The following is a 16,276-nucleotide window of genomic DNA, read 5'->3' on the forward strand; positions in this document are numbered from 1 at the left end:
AGATACAAGTGAAAGAAGTGGTGGAATTCTGAGGCCATTAATTATATTTTACCATTTCAGAAACTGAATGTCATTCTGTTTATTAAAATCCTGGAAATTGAAACAGGGGAATGGGAGAGCAAAAAAGAACAGAAAATTCAAAAAGCTCTATGTATCTGAAATGGTACATAAAGCTTTTCTGCCTGATTCCCTATTCATTCTGTTTCATATTTGAGTCAGAATCACGTGCGAAAAGGGCAGAAATGCTATACAAATTTCTTTACTATGCGAAACTGTGAAGAACAGGCATAATAGCTGACGATACAGCTAATGTTACAGTTAATTTCCCCTGATTCAAGTGTGGAAAAAAAATACTAAAGAATCCAATTGTTTTCACCAGAACACTGATGGGAAGGTGACAGATTTCCTGAGTTTCTATACACTGCCCTCCACCATTATGAATCATCCTACACACAAGAGTTTGAAGGCAGCCTATTCTTTCTACAATGTCCACACCAAAACACCTCTTCTTGACCTCATGAATGATGCTCTCATACTGGCCAAATTGGTGAGTTTCTTTGTTTGCTTCTAAATGCTACAGCACAAGAGTCCCCAAACTTTGCAACTTCAAGACTTGTGGAGTTCAACTCCTACAATTCTCCAGCCAGCTGTGCTGACTGGAGAATTCTGGGAGTTGATGTCCACAAGTGTTAAAGTTGCCAGGTTTGAAGATCTCTGCTGTACTATTTGGGATGGGGGGGTGGGGAGTGTTAATGCAATCAATCTCTTTCTAAGAGTTTGAGAGGCAAAGAAAAATGCAGAATGCCAACTACTTAAAAAAATGAAATTAATTCTGCTATAATTAAGTTAAATAATTTTTGTCTTAATACCACGGAGCTACAAAAAATATAACCATCAGGTTTTCTTTAACTGCCTCTTTTTGCAGAAGAGTTTTGATGTTTTCAATGCACTGGACCTTATGGAAAACAAGACCTTCTTGGAAAAGCTGAAATTTGGAATTGGTGATGGAAACTTGCAGTATTACTTCTACAATTGGAAATGCCCCAGCATGGGAGCGGAAAAGGTGGGTAAAATCCTGTCTCTTGCATGTTAGGTTAGACAAATGACATTTAAAAAGTTGTCCGTACATCTTTAAAATCGTTACGCAGATAGAAGCATACAAAGGACAGGTATATCTGCTGCTGGAGAGAAAGGGAAGCAACAGCTGCAATGTAAACCCAAAGAACATAGCTTGTCTGCTTAGTGCAACTGCCTCAAAGGAACCAAAGAGCTAGGGGGGGATCTTAAATTAGCTGAAAATGGAGTACTAGGGAAAGATGTTGAAAACCAGCAGTTTTGTGGGAGATGCAAATAATAAAAAGTGAGTGACTAAAGGTAAGAAAAGCACTACGCCAGATGTTCTCTTGTTGCTAAAAACATGGCGGTAAGGGAGGTTTCTCTGGAGGTAGGCTTTCTGAATGAATGTGGGCAAAAGGGTGCAAATGAAAGCAAGGGTGAAAAAGAAGTGGTTGCAAATTTAGGTCAGCATAGTAGCCCTTTTTAATGCCTCGTGCCTATTGAGAGCCATATAGAGCAGTGTTTTTCAACCAGTGTGCCGTGGCACACTAGTGTGCCGTGAGACATGGTCAGGTGTGCCGCGAAGCTCAGAGAGAGAAAGAGAGAGAGAAAGAAAGCAAGAGAGAGAAAGAAAGAGAGAGAGAGAGACAGAGAGAGAAAGAAAGCAAGAAAGAAAAAGAAAGAGAATGAGAGAGAGAGAGCAAGAGAGAAAGAGAGAGAGAGGGAAGGTGAGAGAGAGAAAGGGATGGAGAGAGAGAAAAAAGAAAGGGAGAGAAAGAGGGAGGGAGAGGGAAATAGAGTGAAAGGGAGGAAGAGAAAGAGAATTTTTTGTCCAAACTTTTTTTACTCCCCCCCTCAATGTGCCCCATGGTTTTGTAAATGTAAAAAATGCCGCGGCTCAAAAAAGGTTGAAAATCACTGATATAGAGAATATCAGTATAAGATAATAACTCTGAGAAAATAGTGGAGTCTATTTGAATAAGGGGTTTTCCATGCCAAATGTTCATCAAAAGTCTAGAATAGGAGAACAGAGTTAGTGCAGTGAATGAACAGAACTGGAAGTATTAAGCATGCCTATCCAGTTTGACTCATGAATCTTGGGACTTGCTACAAAATAAGCATGCACATAGATTTCTTTGTGCTTGCACTCTGAGAGCCCCCCCCCCTTTCCCAAAGGAAGAAAGAGACAAGGGAAAACAGTTCAGTAGTACAACAGCAGCTTTTATATGTTATGTGGGAGTAACACTAAGGGAATTAGTTATTTTACTACAAAGAAAGCTGCTCTGTAGTAAAATACGCTTGCTGATCCCAATCCCACTAACAATTTATGCTTGCTGAGCCCAGTTCCACAAACAATTTATCTTTCTCGTGTAAGAGAAAAAAATGCTATGTGGGGAAATGATTGGTATGCTTATGCCGACAGATCAGTAGAAAACCTTAATTTGCAGACATTTAATAATTCAATAGGAATAAGGATGGGTTTTTTAAATCCTCCTCCATTCATTCTTATAGTATAATCTGTAGTCATCTTATATGTAATATTTATGTGTGTATTAGGATTTTGCATAGATTTGGACAGATATGGTTGATTTAAGGAAACCCCAATTAATATAATATGCGTGTTCTGATCCGATACTTCTTTGGATCTAGATTATTGAATAATGCTGAGATACGCATGTGTAAATTTGGTTTTCACATTAACACATTTGCTCGGGGGGGGGGGAATCTTCAGCAATGATTTTAGTGAGGGTTGGGATATATTAATTGACAGAATAAGCAGGAAATCTCCCCGTTTTGTTTGCTTGTTTTTACCTGATCTTTGGGAAAGGGGTCTCAAATTCAGACTTTCTTTAGAGTAAATCTGGGGGGGGGGGAATAACCTTCCCTCCTCAGTTTATAGCTATTAGATCTAAGTTAAAATCTGAAAATCTGATTTTCAGCTCTGGTTCTTGTTCTGTCGGGCTCTCTGGTAGACTCCTCCAAAAAATTCACAGGTACGAATTTCAGACACACACACGTTTGAAAATTCAAAACAATGTTCTTTATAATGAAAATCCACTTAAACTAAGCCCTCTTTTGGTATAGCAAAGAGCACTCGTCTCCAAACAAACTGGTAATTTATACAAGTCCCTTATCAGTTCTGTGATACTTAGCTTGCAGCTATGAGGCAATTCACAGTCCTTCTTTCACAAAGTGAAACACACTTTGCTCTAGTTTAGTTTCAAAGTGGGGGGAAAATCAGCACACAAAAGGTCAAAGTGAGTAAAGCAGTCACGAAACACAAGGATCAGATAATCCTCCACAATTGCCAAACCCACAGGCTGCTATTTCTAGCAGCCTCACTAATTACCACAGCCCCACCCAACCACAGGTGGCCTCATTTTCTTTGATAATAATCTCTCAGTTGTTGTTGCCTATGCATCGCTCTCCGCATGCGTGGCTGCATCATTAACTCTTGTTCTGAATCCAAGGAGGAGCTAGATAATTGATCTCCTTCTGAGCTGTCTGCCACACTCTCCTCCTCCCTGTCACTCATGCCTTCTTGGTCAGAGGAGCCTTCATCAGCAGATTCCACCGGGGGCAAAACAGGCCTGCAACATGTGGATGTCTCCCCCACATCCACAGTCCTTGGGGCAGGAGCTGGGCCAGAGCTAACCACAACAGTTATCAACCCCCTTTTCAGTATTCAAGAGCCAACCTGCTTTGTATATAAAGCAGAGTTCACTCCTTATCAGGTGAGTTGTCTATAGACCTGCTTAGTCAAAAGCACGAAAACACTTGCTAACCCTTCCTTTCATCTTGAATGTTTTCCATAGGTTGGCTTGGTGTTGCAATAACCGATTTTCTCCGAAGAAGGGCAGGCGGAAACTGAAGGCTGGGGCCAATTGCCAGCATGGAACTGCCGTCCTCATGGTTCAGAGTTCCATGGAAGTGACAGAGTCCTGGGGAGGAGCTGGTGCCCATTGCATTAGCTACGTGACCTGACGTTTCTGACGATTGTATCATGTGCCATGGAGCACGCCAGTGTATTTCTGCCAGCTCTTAGCCTTTCCCCTCCCACTTCCCCTCATACAATATGATCAAGGGAATGTAACTGCTGAGAACTAGCTCACAATTTTACAATTGGCATATATTGGAGTTAACGGGTGAATAGTAATAAAAATTATATTATATATACTATATTTTAACAATGATTGCTGTTCATCTGAAGTGGAAAATGGGGTGGTACTATCAGGCAGCATAGCTTTTTAATCTTAGAATTATTGTTCAAATAAATTTTAATTGCTGGTTTATTATGATGATTTTTTTAAAAAGACCAAAAATTTGGCTCTTTGGATTTCTGTGAGAAGAGTACAGTGCATTCCCTCTTCCCAAAAGAGGTGTATTTCCTCTTTTTGTGAGGCAAAAATGATTCTGAGCTGTAGTACATAATTGGCCAAGTTAATGAAAGTTTTAAAGCCAGCTTTCAGTTTTTACATAGCACTATGGCCTTTTTAATTCCAATCCCTTGTTAAGACAACTTTCTTTTAAAAACCAAAGGGCTATTTTAATGATGGATGATCTTTACTTCATGGTGGAATGGGGTATGAATCCCAGCTATTGTTCCCTGGATGTGCACTAATAAAATTATAGTATAATGTTTGAATAACCAAATGTAGTGTTTGTGGCTTTGGTTTATTGGAATCCATTCTTGGTTCTGTTGGGGAAATTCTTCCATTTCTTCCAATAAATTGTAATTGGTGGGTATTTAATATTATGAATTGTAGCTATTCTCTGTCAATTCCGATCTCCATTTGTTTTCTAGCTATAGTATCTAACACCTCAACTATTCTAAACTTTAGTTTTCTGTCTTGCAATCAAGTTATATTGTCTAACTTAGGAAAGAACTGTTTATGGCCGTTTCCTCCAATGAAAATCGGCTGATAAAACCAGAAGCTCTGCTAGTGGACTGAATACATATAGCAATTTTGCTAGTGCTCACATAAAATTTTGAACAGGAATGAAAATGGCAATCCGTAATCAAAATGTATTCAAAATATTTTATAGGATGTAAGAAATTTGTTGGTTGGATAAATGTAAGTTAGGCTGCATAGGCTAGTCCTTGGCTTAATGACCACAGTTGAGCACAACATTTCCACTGGTGAGTTAGACAGTTGTTAAGTGAGTTTCTTGCCACAGTTGTTAAGTGAATCGCTGCAATTATTAATTAGTAATAGAGTTATTAATTATTCCATCTTGGGGAAGAGGCTCAATTTAACAGCCCAGTTAAAATTTGACCCAAAATTTATTTGATTGAGAGGAGTGAACACATACTTAGGAAGATATATTTCTTTGTCAAGACCAGCTTTTGAACATAATTTTAGTTTAATTCAGTGATAAAGGAGCACATATCTTTATGACTTTGTAGTAAGCATCTATGTGATGGCTAGAAAATAAAGTATAATAGATAATATAGCACAAAATGCCTAATTTAAGAGCTTATTATATACTGCTCTATCTGTGTTTGCTTTGGAGGGAGGAAAAAGCATTTCTGGGAGTTGAAGTCTAGTTTAATTGAAATTTTAAACAAATCTTATGGAAAAATATATTTATCCCCAAAAACTGCACATTTATTGTGTCTTTTCTTTCAATTTGTGAAAGAGATCTACACTTTTTAAAAAAGTTCTTCTATTTGCATAATTAACTTAATTTTCACAGTGGCAGCAGTATAAATGATGAAACTTCAATATGATCTTTCTGCCTTTGCTAAATGTCCAAATTGCCTTTTATATAGTATGGCTAATTCACTGAAAACTTTTTTGGAATGTAATTATTCTATATGATATGAAAAACATAGAAAACAATGCTTTTGAAAGCTTCAGTTCTAATATCTGCTTATATTGCAGATGTGCTGCTGAATTCAGATTCTGTACACACTTAGACCAAATTCTGGCATTTTTGTTTAGTTATTATAGTTTTATTTTCATTTCTGTTACAGTTCTGGATGTGAACCATGTCGATGATAACTTTGGAATCCCAGGTCTCTTGTGCATGTTGTGATCCCTTGTAGCATTTGCTGAATGCAAAACAACCCTTTTTGTCCCTTCTGTGCTTCACGAGGGAGAATTTGAGAATTTATTTTCATCAAAGATACCAATTATAGATTCCCATCTTTTTTAAAATGGCACATTTAATGTATAAGCATTAATTTAAAAAAATAGTTCGCTTGTATCCTAAAAATAGAAATAAGAATAGCAGCAATGCAGTAGTTGTTAGGATAGGACCAGAAATAATGTGCTAGTTGAACATTAGTGCAAGTACAATCACACTGAATACATTCCTGTATGGGTAGGACGCACTTAATATATCCAATATAGTAGAGAGTTTATTGAGAGTCTATTGAGAGTGGATCCCATGACATGGTAAGAAAGTTGCCATCAAAATAATGCTGTTTATTTAAGAAACAAGACAGAATAAAATTTGAACCATTTTATATAAGGAAGGTTTTCCTAAAATATATTGATTTGCAGGATTACCATATATAATTTAATTGATGGGTTAGCCTGCAAAAACAACAAGGACCATTGGGTTTGAGCAAACTCCTAATTTAATGTTTGACTTCCTGCTTACTATCCAGGTATAGAATCTGTAGTCACACCCATCTCAGATTGATACATTTTCTCTTATTAATAAATAGTTATAAAATTATGTTTCTAAAAGATATATATATTTGGAAACATTTTCCCCTTTAAGACAGGTTGCTTCTCAATTTCTGTAAGAAAAATAATATATATAAAATATAATATATACACCTTAATCAAAGTGCTGTTGTTGCCTTGGCATAAAGTTTTCAGACAATTAAATTTTGTGGCCAGAAGATGAGTTTTGACTTACATTTGCACATGGAAATGTAAGTGGCTTTCTCCGTAAAATATATTACAGCTATACTTGCCTTACAAAGTACTATGTGTTTTTGAAACTAGTTTTGGCAAATGGGAGAAAAGCTTTTATTTGTGCAAAACTGAAGGAAATCTGAATTTTAGGTGGGAAACTATATTTATGAGCTTATCTGCTTTTCAAAAACAAAACAGAAATCTTGTGGTTAAGTTTGTTTATAGAAGCTGGAAGAACATTTTAAAAAATACAAATTTATCCCAATCAATATTGCTCAAATCATACACATTAAAAGAACTGATCCTTCAGAATTCCTCTTAGCAATTATAGCTTTATTCTTTTTCTTGCTTGGGTGTTCCATGGAACTTAAATATTTCTTTGACTATATCATTTTACTTACTAAATACATGATGAACAGGAGTCTAATATAAGATAATTACAAAATCAAATTCTTTTTTCCATTGGGGAAGAGAGAGGGGTAGGACAATGAATACATGCCAGTACTTCTGATAAACTTCTGTCATAGAGAGGCCATGTCTGTAAACTGTTTGTAAACTGATCAGTTTAAAGAGACTCCAGCAAACAAGTGCTAAATTCAAAAGTGAACTTTGTCTACTGCTAAACATCACAGAACATACAGGATTAAATACACATAGCAAACAATCTTGTTTCAACTATTAAAACCATTTCTGAATTTGATTTGATCACTTTGTCACAATCTATTCTGCAGGAAAATCTAGAAAGAATATCCAGGAAAAACTTTATTAATTTTTAAATTTATAATCCATCTTCCTCTGAAAATTTTAAGAAACATGGATAGTTTGCTTCTCTATCCACATTTGGACTTCGTTTCATAAAGTCACACTGTGTAACAGTACAGTTAGGATTTGACTCAAGACCAATCTCACACTGCTTCTTGAGTTGGAGGCCAATTTAGGCTAATTTTGGAAAACTGCAGCAATAGGTTTCTATTTTATACATTATGTGTAGCTGCTATTTAAACCCCCTTCCTGTTGCCCTATGTTGTCTTGCATCCTGTATTGTTGCCAAGAGATTGAAAATGCATGCTGCATGACCAGACATTGCCACTGGTTGGTCATCTTCCCTCTGTTCCATAAGGTAAGGATATACCCATTTATTTTTACGAATACTATAGGAGAAAAATATAGAAACCTGCTCCTCACACTTCTGATGGCAGCCCAAAGCACACCCAAAAGAGAAATTTGAACGTGTCTAGGGCCCTAGGCCAATTCCAATTCCTAACCTTGCTGTGTCAGGAGTGATGACCCAGATTTTGTACCCCAACTTAAAAATATCTCTTCTATCTCCAAATGAGAGTACAGGTCTAAAGTGCTGTAGTAAAAAAGATTTTCGCTGTCTAGAAGAAGTAAGCAAGAGAGTCAGCGGCTACTGCTTCATGAAGTGAATCTAGTTGTAAGTAGGAACGTAGGAAGGAAGTGGTTATAGTTTGGAAATCTGCCTAGAAAAATCAGAAGGGAGGACAAATCCAAAGGAGAATCTGCTGAGCCAAAAGTGAAATAGGAGCAGCCGCCAAACAAGACATCCTGATATGGTCTCTGCATTAAAAATCAATGAGAATAATCCTAAATAATTTTACTTGAAGCCTCACTGAAAATTTTCATTAGTAGCGCTACAATAATTACATATCTTTCTTGTTCCTATGTGTATTGTCATCCAAATTCAGTTGTCAGATTGATTTGCCTTTCTGAATGCTTCGGAAAGTACTTGGCACCCTATTTGTATTGAGGCTGAACAGCCAAAAAATAAGAACTATTTAGTTGTATGATAAAAGCAGCTACTAAATGTTCAGAAGTTGCTTATAAATGATTAACCCTTTCAAGAAATCATTGCAAAGTAAAAGTAGACTATTTTATAAGATGTGCTACCTGAAATGCTTTGAAAAAACACACCAAATGAGTTATTGTTTTCCTTTTATGACACCTTAATATTTATGTGAAGCTATGGTGCATAGCTTAAAACATGAGTGCATACTATAAATTTCCAGTGGATTTATCTTCCATCTAATCCAAGCTGCAATAAATGGTGGGGGGAGGGGAACCCCTCACTTAAAATTATACCCTTGTAATTGCTCTCTTGAACAAAACCTCACTAAAGTGCTACAGGCTGTTTTTCCTCTACTAACTCAAAACTCTGTGTTTGTGTGTGTGTTTATGTGTGTGTACACCTCACAAGAACAATCTTGTAAAAGGTATTGAGAAGCAGTGATTAACCTGATGACTCCTAACTGGATAATGCAAGATTCCTGTGTAAAATCCTTTGAGATGCATTGTGAGTGACAACTTAACTAGCAATTGCCAAAGCCCACTAGCTGCCAACAGCTGATTTTAATTTGTACCGAAAGATTAAATGCTCTAACACTATATAGTTATTTAAAATTCAGTAGGAGAAACAATATAGCAAAATATTTCCATCCTTAATGCTCTGGTGATTTTTTTTTTAAATAGTTCACAATGAAAAGTTTTAAGGAGAAAATAGTGCACTGCTTCAAATCTAATTTCTAAAAGTACATTGCTCCACAAATGAGTCTGAGAATGTGTAGGAGTACTCGTATTTCCTCATATCAATCTATGTGATGTATAAAAATAAACCTAAGAATAATTATTAGTGTTTGTCCAGAATAAAGACCATATAATGTGTGTGTGTGTTTCTGTATTCAACAGAAAAAGCACACACACACACACATGTTTTGAATAGCAAGTTAATACTAATTAGTATTTAAATCTCAATAAAATTGTCCTGGAGTATCAGAAAAAGCTAACCAAGTTTTTGTATATCTGTGATACTCCGGAGTTGTAATTAAGCTACAATCTTCTGTCTTAAAAGTTCCCAACTACTGTTCATTATTTGAAACATGATCTTTGAAATAACCTACATTATAGGCTACGTATAATAGTGTGTTTTCTAAACAAATAAATATCTAGTTTCGTGCCCAGTCTCCATTTCGGCCTATCAAAATGCATATTTACTCAATCAGATTCCAAATCAGTTGTGTGGGTCGCATTTCACTCTCTTAGGCCTTTACTACAAAGATCACACTACCTTCACTCATTAATCTTGGTCACAACCCAATCTATCTCACATCCTCAAAGTTCAATGGACATAGCCCAAATTTGAAAGGTATCATAACATATTTTCATTGGGCTTCTTCTGTCTTATAAAGAAAATACGAAAAATTCCCTTCTCCCAGTGTGTATTTTTTTCCAGACTACTGCAAAGATAATAAGATTAAAATCCAGTCTAGGAAAGCATTCTAGGAGTCTTTTAAGTTACATAGCTCTTAGCTTCAGTTGCACAAAGAATCTTAAATTATGACCCTAATAAAATAACTTGAATATTCAAGTGAGGATTGACATCATGCTGTTCTGTCAGGTTGGATCTTCTGGCTACAACACTTTGGTTCTTCTTTGTGGCTTTGACCTCACTTGATTTAACAGCAGGTGTCATCCAGAATTAGCATAGCTATTCATCCATTCTTCCGTGGGCTGATTGGACCTTCTCAATCCACTTTCACATTTTCCAAATTGAACTTTATTATAGCTTTCACATCTTCCTGCATCTAACATGTACAAAAAGTGTAGCTGGAGATAGAGATGTACCATCCCTGGAAAGCAAGTGGATATGCCGATAGCCTAAAGAGAAAATTACAGGAAGATCTCTGAGAATAGGTCTATGGTGCTCACTAACTAACATATATTTCTTCTATGTGATCTTTTCTGTTATATAAACTCATAATTTAGAAACATAAAAGATTGACAGCAGAAAAAGACCTCATGGTCCATCTAGTCTGCCTTTATACTATTTCCTGTATTTTATCTTAGGATGGATATATGTTTATCCCAGGCATGTTTAAATTCAGTTAATGTGGATTTACCAACCACGTCTGCTGGAAGTTTGTTCCAAGGATCTAATACTCTTTTAGTAAAATAATATTTTCTCATGTTGCTTTTGATCTTTCCCCCAACTAATTTCAGATTGTGTCCCCTTGTTCTTGTGTTCACTTAAACACAATCCTATTAAAAATACTTTCCTCCTGAACCTTATTTAACCCTTTAACATATTTAAATGTTTCGATCATGTCCCCCCTTTTCCTTCTGTCCTCCAGACTATACAGATTGAGTTCATTAAGTCTTTCCTGATACGTTTTATGCTTAAGACCTTCCACCATTCTTGTAGCCGGTCTTTGGACCCATTCAATTTTGTCAATATCTTTTTGTAGGTGAGGTCTGTAGAACTGAACACAGTATTGTGGTCTCACCAGCGCTCTATATAGCGCGAGCACAATCTCCCTCTTCCTGCTTGTTATACCTCTAGCTATGCAGCCAAGCATCCTACTTGCTTTTACAACTGCCCAACCACACTGCTCACCCATTTTGAGACTGTCAGCAATCACTACCCCTAAATCCTTCTCTTCTGAAGTTTTTGCTAACACAAAACACACAGCATAGCCAGTGCTGAGAATTTCACATAATAATCTAAATAAATCTTAATCTAATGTCTTTGGGAATTGCAGCAATTTGCAAATTATGCAGTCTCTGATTCTAAAATGTCTGAAATGTAATTGTTGGAATGGTTTAATACTGGAAATTCCTTTGAATCCTCTGTCCTTATGCCATTATTCACTTAGGAAACTTGTTCTATGGGCAAACTTCTATATAAAGCCCATCAGGGCTAGTACTTTAACATGGTAGATAAATTCAACAGATGTAAAAGTCCATTAAATCAGACATAAAACCAACCAATCTAAAATTATATAGAATTTCTGCTACTTCTAGGCAGATTATCATTAGGTTCTTCTAGAGAGTGCACAACACCCTACTCAACCTTTCTTGATTCTGGAAGAAAATCACTCACCTTCCCTAATGCTGAGCAATGGCAATGTAAACTGTCCCACAAAATCATTGGATGAAGTTGTATCATAATCCTCTACTACAAAGCGCACCAGTGCCAGGTCTGGAACTTGTATCTGAAACATCAATATCTCATTCCAACATGGGTTGAATCCTGCAGAGGGAAAATCCAAGTAGAATTTCAAAAAAGAAATAGTGTGGAGATACTTTGTTAGAGCCAGATTCCAGTATAACCCATACTAACAGAATTGCTTTAAATCTAGCAAATTTTCAGAAAGTTTTTTTTCCCGAGTTTTGAATTTGACTTTTTCTCCACTACATGGTCTTATTTATAAATTTTCATATACAAGTTTAATTTAATTTAATTTATTGTATTTCTATGCTGCCCAACTCCTGAAGGACTCTGGGTGGCTTACAAAAGGATATAGAAAATTATTTTTTTTATTTTTTTATTTATTGGATTTGTATGCCGCCCCTCTCCGGAGACTGGGGGCGGCTAACAGCAATAATAAGACAGCGTACAATAATAATCAAATACTAAAAATGATTAAAAACCCATTAATATAAAAACCAAACATACATACAGACATACCATGCATAAAATTGTAAAGGCCTAGGGGGAAAGAGTATCTCAATTCCCCCATGACTGATGGCAGAGGTGGATTTTAAGTAGCTTGCGAAAGGCAAGGAGGGTGGGGGCAATTCTAATTTCTGGGGGGAGTTGGTTCCAGAGGGACGGGGCCGCCACAGAGAAGGCTCTTCCCCTGGGTCCTGCCAAGCAGCATTGTTTAGTTGACGGGACCCGGAGAAGACCCACTCTGTGGGACCTAACTGGTCGTTGGGATTCGTGCAGCAGAAGGCGGTCCCTGAGATAATCTGGTCTGGTGCCATGAAGGGCTTTATAGGTCATAACCAACACTTTGAATTGTGACCGGAAACTGATCGGCAACCAATGCAGACTGCGGAGTGTTGGTGTAACATGGGCATATTTGGGAAAGCCCATGATTGCTCTTGCAGCTACATTCTGCACGATCTGAAGTTTCTGAACACTTTTCAAAGGTAGCCCCATGTAGAGAGCGTTACAGTAGTCGAGCCTCGAGGTGATGAGGGCATGAGTACCTTTTAAAACATCATAAAAGATGAAAAAACTGAAAATAAATCGCATTCAGGCCAGAACTCACAAATTGTGAGATCAACAGCCCCAAGCCTACAGGTAAAGCCAAGTTTTCAATGCTTTCTAATAGAGTGGGGGCAGTTCAGATCTCAGGGGGTAGTTGGTTCCAGAGAGCTGGGCAGCCACAGAGAAGGCCCTTCCCTAGAGGCCCACCAGCCGACACTTTTTAGCTGATGGGACCTGAAGAAAACCAACTCTGGATTCTTACCAGTCATTGGAAACTATGAGGTAGGAGGTGGTCTTGAAGATAATCTGGCCATGAGCCATGTAGGACCTTAAAGATAAAACCAGTAGAAAGCCAATGCATCTCATAGAGGATTGGTGTAATGTGAATATACTTAGGTGCACCCCAACCACTTGCACAGCTGTATTCTGGACCAATTATAGTCTCCAATCACTTCAGGGGTAGCCCCAGGTAGAGTGCATTGCAATAATCCAACTCTGAGATGATACGTGCGTGAGTGACTAAGGAGAGCCTCCTGATCCAAGTAGGGTTGAAATAGGTGCACCAGATGAATCAGTGCAAAGATCTTCCTAGCCACAGCTTTTAGATGTTGGTCTAATCTTAGCTGTGGGTCTTGGAGGACACCCAAATTGTAGACCCGTTCTGAGGGGGACACTATCCCCCCCGCGAGCCAAGGATTGACAGTCGATACAGTCTTTACGGGGCAATACCCACAGCCACTCAGTCTTAACTGGGTTAGGTCTGAGCTTGTTCAAGTGAAATTTGTTTTTGATACTTGCATTCAACAGACGATGTGATTTTAATAAATGCAAATACTGCATTTGGTGGATATTAGTTGTACCTGCAATAACTTTTTGCCATTTCTATTGAAAGAAAAAAGATGAATCAAGAATCTGAAAGACCCAGGCAATTTTGTTATCCCAGCACAAAGAAGCTTGGTCCTCTTACTCCTTGCATAATGTCAACCCACTGAAAATTTGGAGACAGATTTAGGTCTTCCTGTATAGAAGAAGTGCTTTGTATGTTAGGTCAGCACAAGGCATTCCGTGAAGATAATCCTTTCAGAGCAGGGAGAATAGGAGGAAATCATGGCAAAAGCATTTGTACGGATAAGCTAACTCAGAATAAGCCAGCTTCTTATACCAACCCTGTGGTTATTAGGTTATTTATTTTATTTTATTTATTTATTTTGTCCAATACACAATAATACACAATGAAGGTTATAGAGGATATAGTAGAGAAGATATAGGAGATATAGGAGAGACTATAGGACAGGGGACGGAAGGCACTCTAGTGTACTTATGTACGCTCCTTACTGACCTCTTAGGAATCTGGAGAGGTCAACTGTGGATAGTCTAAGGGTAAAGTGTTGGGGGTTAGGGGATGATACTACAGAGTCCGGTAATGATTTTAATCACTGGTCAAGAACAAAAGCATAGCCAGAGGACTTTTTCAGACTTTTTTCTTGTAAGACCTTTTTATGTGGAAATATTAAGAACTAACCCTGGGATTTTCTTCAAACTGTGACTTTGTTTCTCCTCTAGTTCAATAGGAGGGGGAAGGACATAGTGGTCCATCAAATGCTGATGAACTAACTGCACAATTCATAGCTATTCATCATGCTGGGTGGGTCCACCAATAATTTCTACCCTTGCTTTTCCTAAATCGCTTTCATTCCTAGGCTTTATCTCACCATTATTTAACCGGTATTCAGTTTGTTTCTTGCAGCAGTCAGCAGGAATTCCATGAATCTCAATCCGTACAAAAGGATCAACAATAGAAGAACTCTTCTCTTTATTTAATTTGGGAAGTTGCTGAGCTGTAATCACCTGAAAAGGGTGTGTGTGATCATAATCATTTCTGTGCACTCTTGCAACTCTTAAAAGCAACAATTTACACAAAATTGGTTCAATATATTAATTGGTACAATCCTAAAATCATAACTGATTTCCATTTAATTTGGATGGAATGGCCAAATGCAAACAAACAGAAAAGGAAGAGGGCTCCTACGCTTATAATTGTTCAGAAGGGGCCCTTGCTACATATCTGCCACAAAGCCCTCTTCAATAAAGCTAATCAAAATACAGAAACCTCATCCTCTTTTGAATGTGTCCTTAATCAGGGCTATTTGCTCACTGCTATCATTAAGTTAAAATTCTGTACCCAAGAAAAATAGATGGTCTGCAGTCTCTGAAAATGATGCTAATTTAATATATAAATCTGGGCTGCATGAGAATATATAACGTCAGAAAACATGTAAACCACAATAAAAACTATTTAATTATTTTTCCAGTACTTGAGATTTCAGTGGATATTGTCCATACTGGTCTGAAATAACTTTACAGCCTAAGAGTTAGAAACCCTGGATATTTGTAGTTCTCATGAGTTCTCAGGATATTTAAAGTTCTCTCTTCTCCTTTGGGAGAAGGGGGGGGGGGGAATCAAAATTTTAAGTATCTTTCAATCAAACTGCCTTACAGACTTAGGAGGTACAATGAAGGAAGTAAAGATCCATGCATGCTGCTTTCAGCTTCTAAAGGCAAATCTATGTATTAGTTCAAAATTATAATAAAGTAGAAAATGATTGTTGTAAGTAAAAGGTGGCATCATCTGGGTACTCTCCTCCAAAATTCTATTAACATAATAAGGATCCTTTACAATAAAAAGATCTGGAAGTTCTTTTATGTTTGGCTCTTAAAATAAAAGTATTTAATATTAAAGATATGTGTGTGTCAGTTTCTGTAGAAACAGGAAATGGTATATTTAATTATATTCATGACATTAAAACCAAGCAATAGGATTTGTGCATTAATGTTTCTTGTTAAGTCTACTATTCCATGTATTTTTCATTTATATGCACCTAAATACATGTAGCAAGCAATTCAAAGAACATATGGGCATCCTACATTCTACAATAATAATAATAATAATAATAATAATTATTATTATTATTATTATTATTATTATTATTTTAATTAGATTTGTATGCCACTCCTATCCGTAGACTTGGGGCGGCTCACAACAATAATAAAAACAATATACAGTGTAACAAATCTAATAATTAAAAGAAATCCGTCGTTTAAAAACCCATCATTTAAAAAAACATACAACACAACCCATACCTTGATGGTGAGGGCAACAGGGTGCTGACCACCCCTATGAATAGGGACCTTTGGGTCAAAATGACTGTGATTATTGCATAAGAAAGCAGGTTTCAGCACATAGCCACAGCGGCCATTCACCAAAAAGCGCCCATCATTTAAATCCATCTCAGCACCTGGTGTTTGGAAATTCAGTGCCACTGAAATATGACCATAG

The 16,276-nt window shown here is 37.1% G+C and overlaps 2 protein-coding genes across 4 annotated transcripts in view; one reads left to right on the top strand and one right to left on the bottom strand.

The window, feature by feature from the left end:
- The window catches only part of NMT1 (N-myristoyltransferase 1), a 45,058-nt gene extending 40,348 nt beyond the window's left edge, over positions 1-4,710 (top strand). For both annotated transcript variants that reach the window (XM_070727985.1, XM_070727986.1), the window contains exons 10-12: positions 380-547; positions 926-1,063; positions 3,873-4,710. In XM_070727985.1, the coding sequence (XP_070584086.1) occupies positions 380-547; positions 926-1,063; positions 3,873-3,893 (327 nt within the window). In that variant the 3' untranslated portion in view covers positions 3,894-4,710. The remainder of the gene's footprint in view (positions 1-379; positions 548-925; positions 1,064-3,872) is intronic.
- A 2,422-nt stretch (positions 4,711-7,132) lies between these two features.
- PLCD3 (phospholipase C delta 3) overlaps positions 7,133-16,276 on the bottom strand; it is an 83,768-nt gene continuing 74,624 nt past the window's right edge. The window contains exons 13-16 of one of the 2 annotated variants that reach the window (XM_070727982.1): positions 16,081-16,259; positions 14,652-14,787; positions 11,824-11,973; positions 7,133-10,601 (exon numbers count right to left, since the gene is read on the bottom strand). In XM_070727982.1, coding sequence (XP_070584083.1) covers positions 10,513-10,601; positions 11,824-11,973; positions 14,652-14,787; positions 16,081-16,259 — 554 coding nt within the window. In that variant the 3' untranslated portion in view covers positions 7,133-10,512. The remainder of the gene's footprint in view (positions 10,602-11,823; positions 11,974-14,651; positions 14,788-16,080; positions 16,260-16,276) is intronic. The other variant, XM_070727983.1, reaches the window with a different exon arrangement.

This window comes from Erythrolamprus reginae, chromosome Z, assembly GCF_031021105.1.
Source record: "Erythrolamprus reginae isolate rEryReg1 chromosome Z, rEryReg1.hap1, whole genome shotgun sequence".
Lineage (NCBI taxonomy): Eukaryota > Metazoa > Chordata > Lepidosauria > Squamata > Dipsadidae > Erythrolamprus > Erythrolamprus reginae.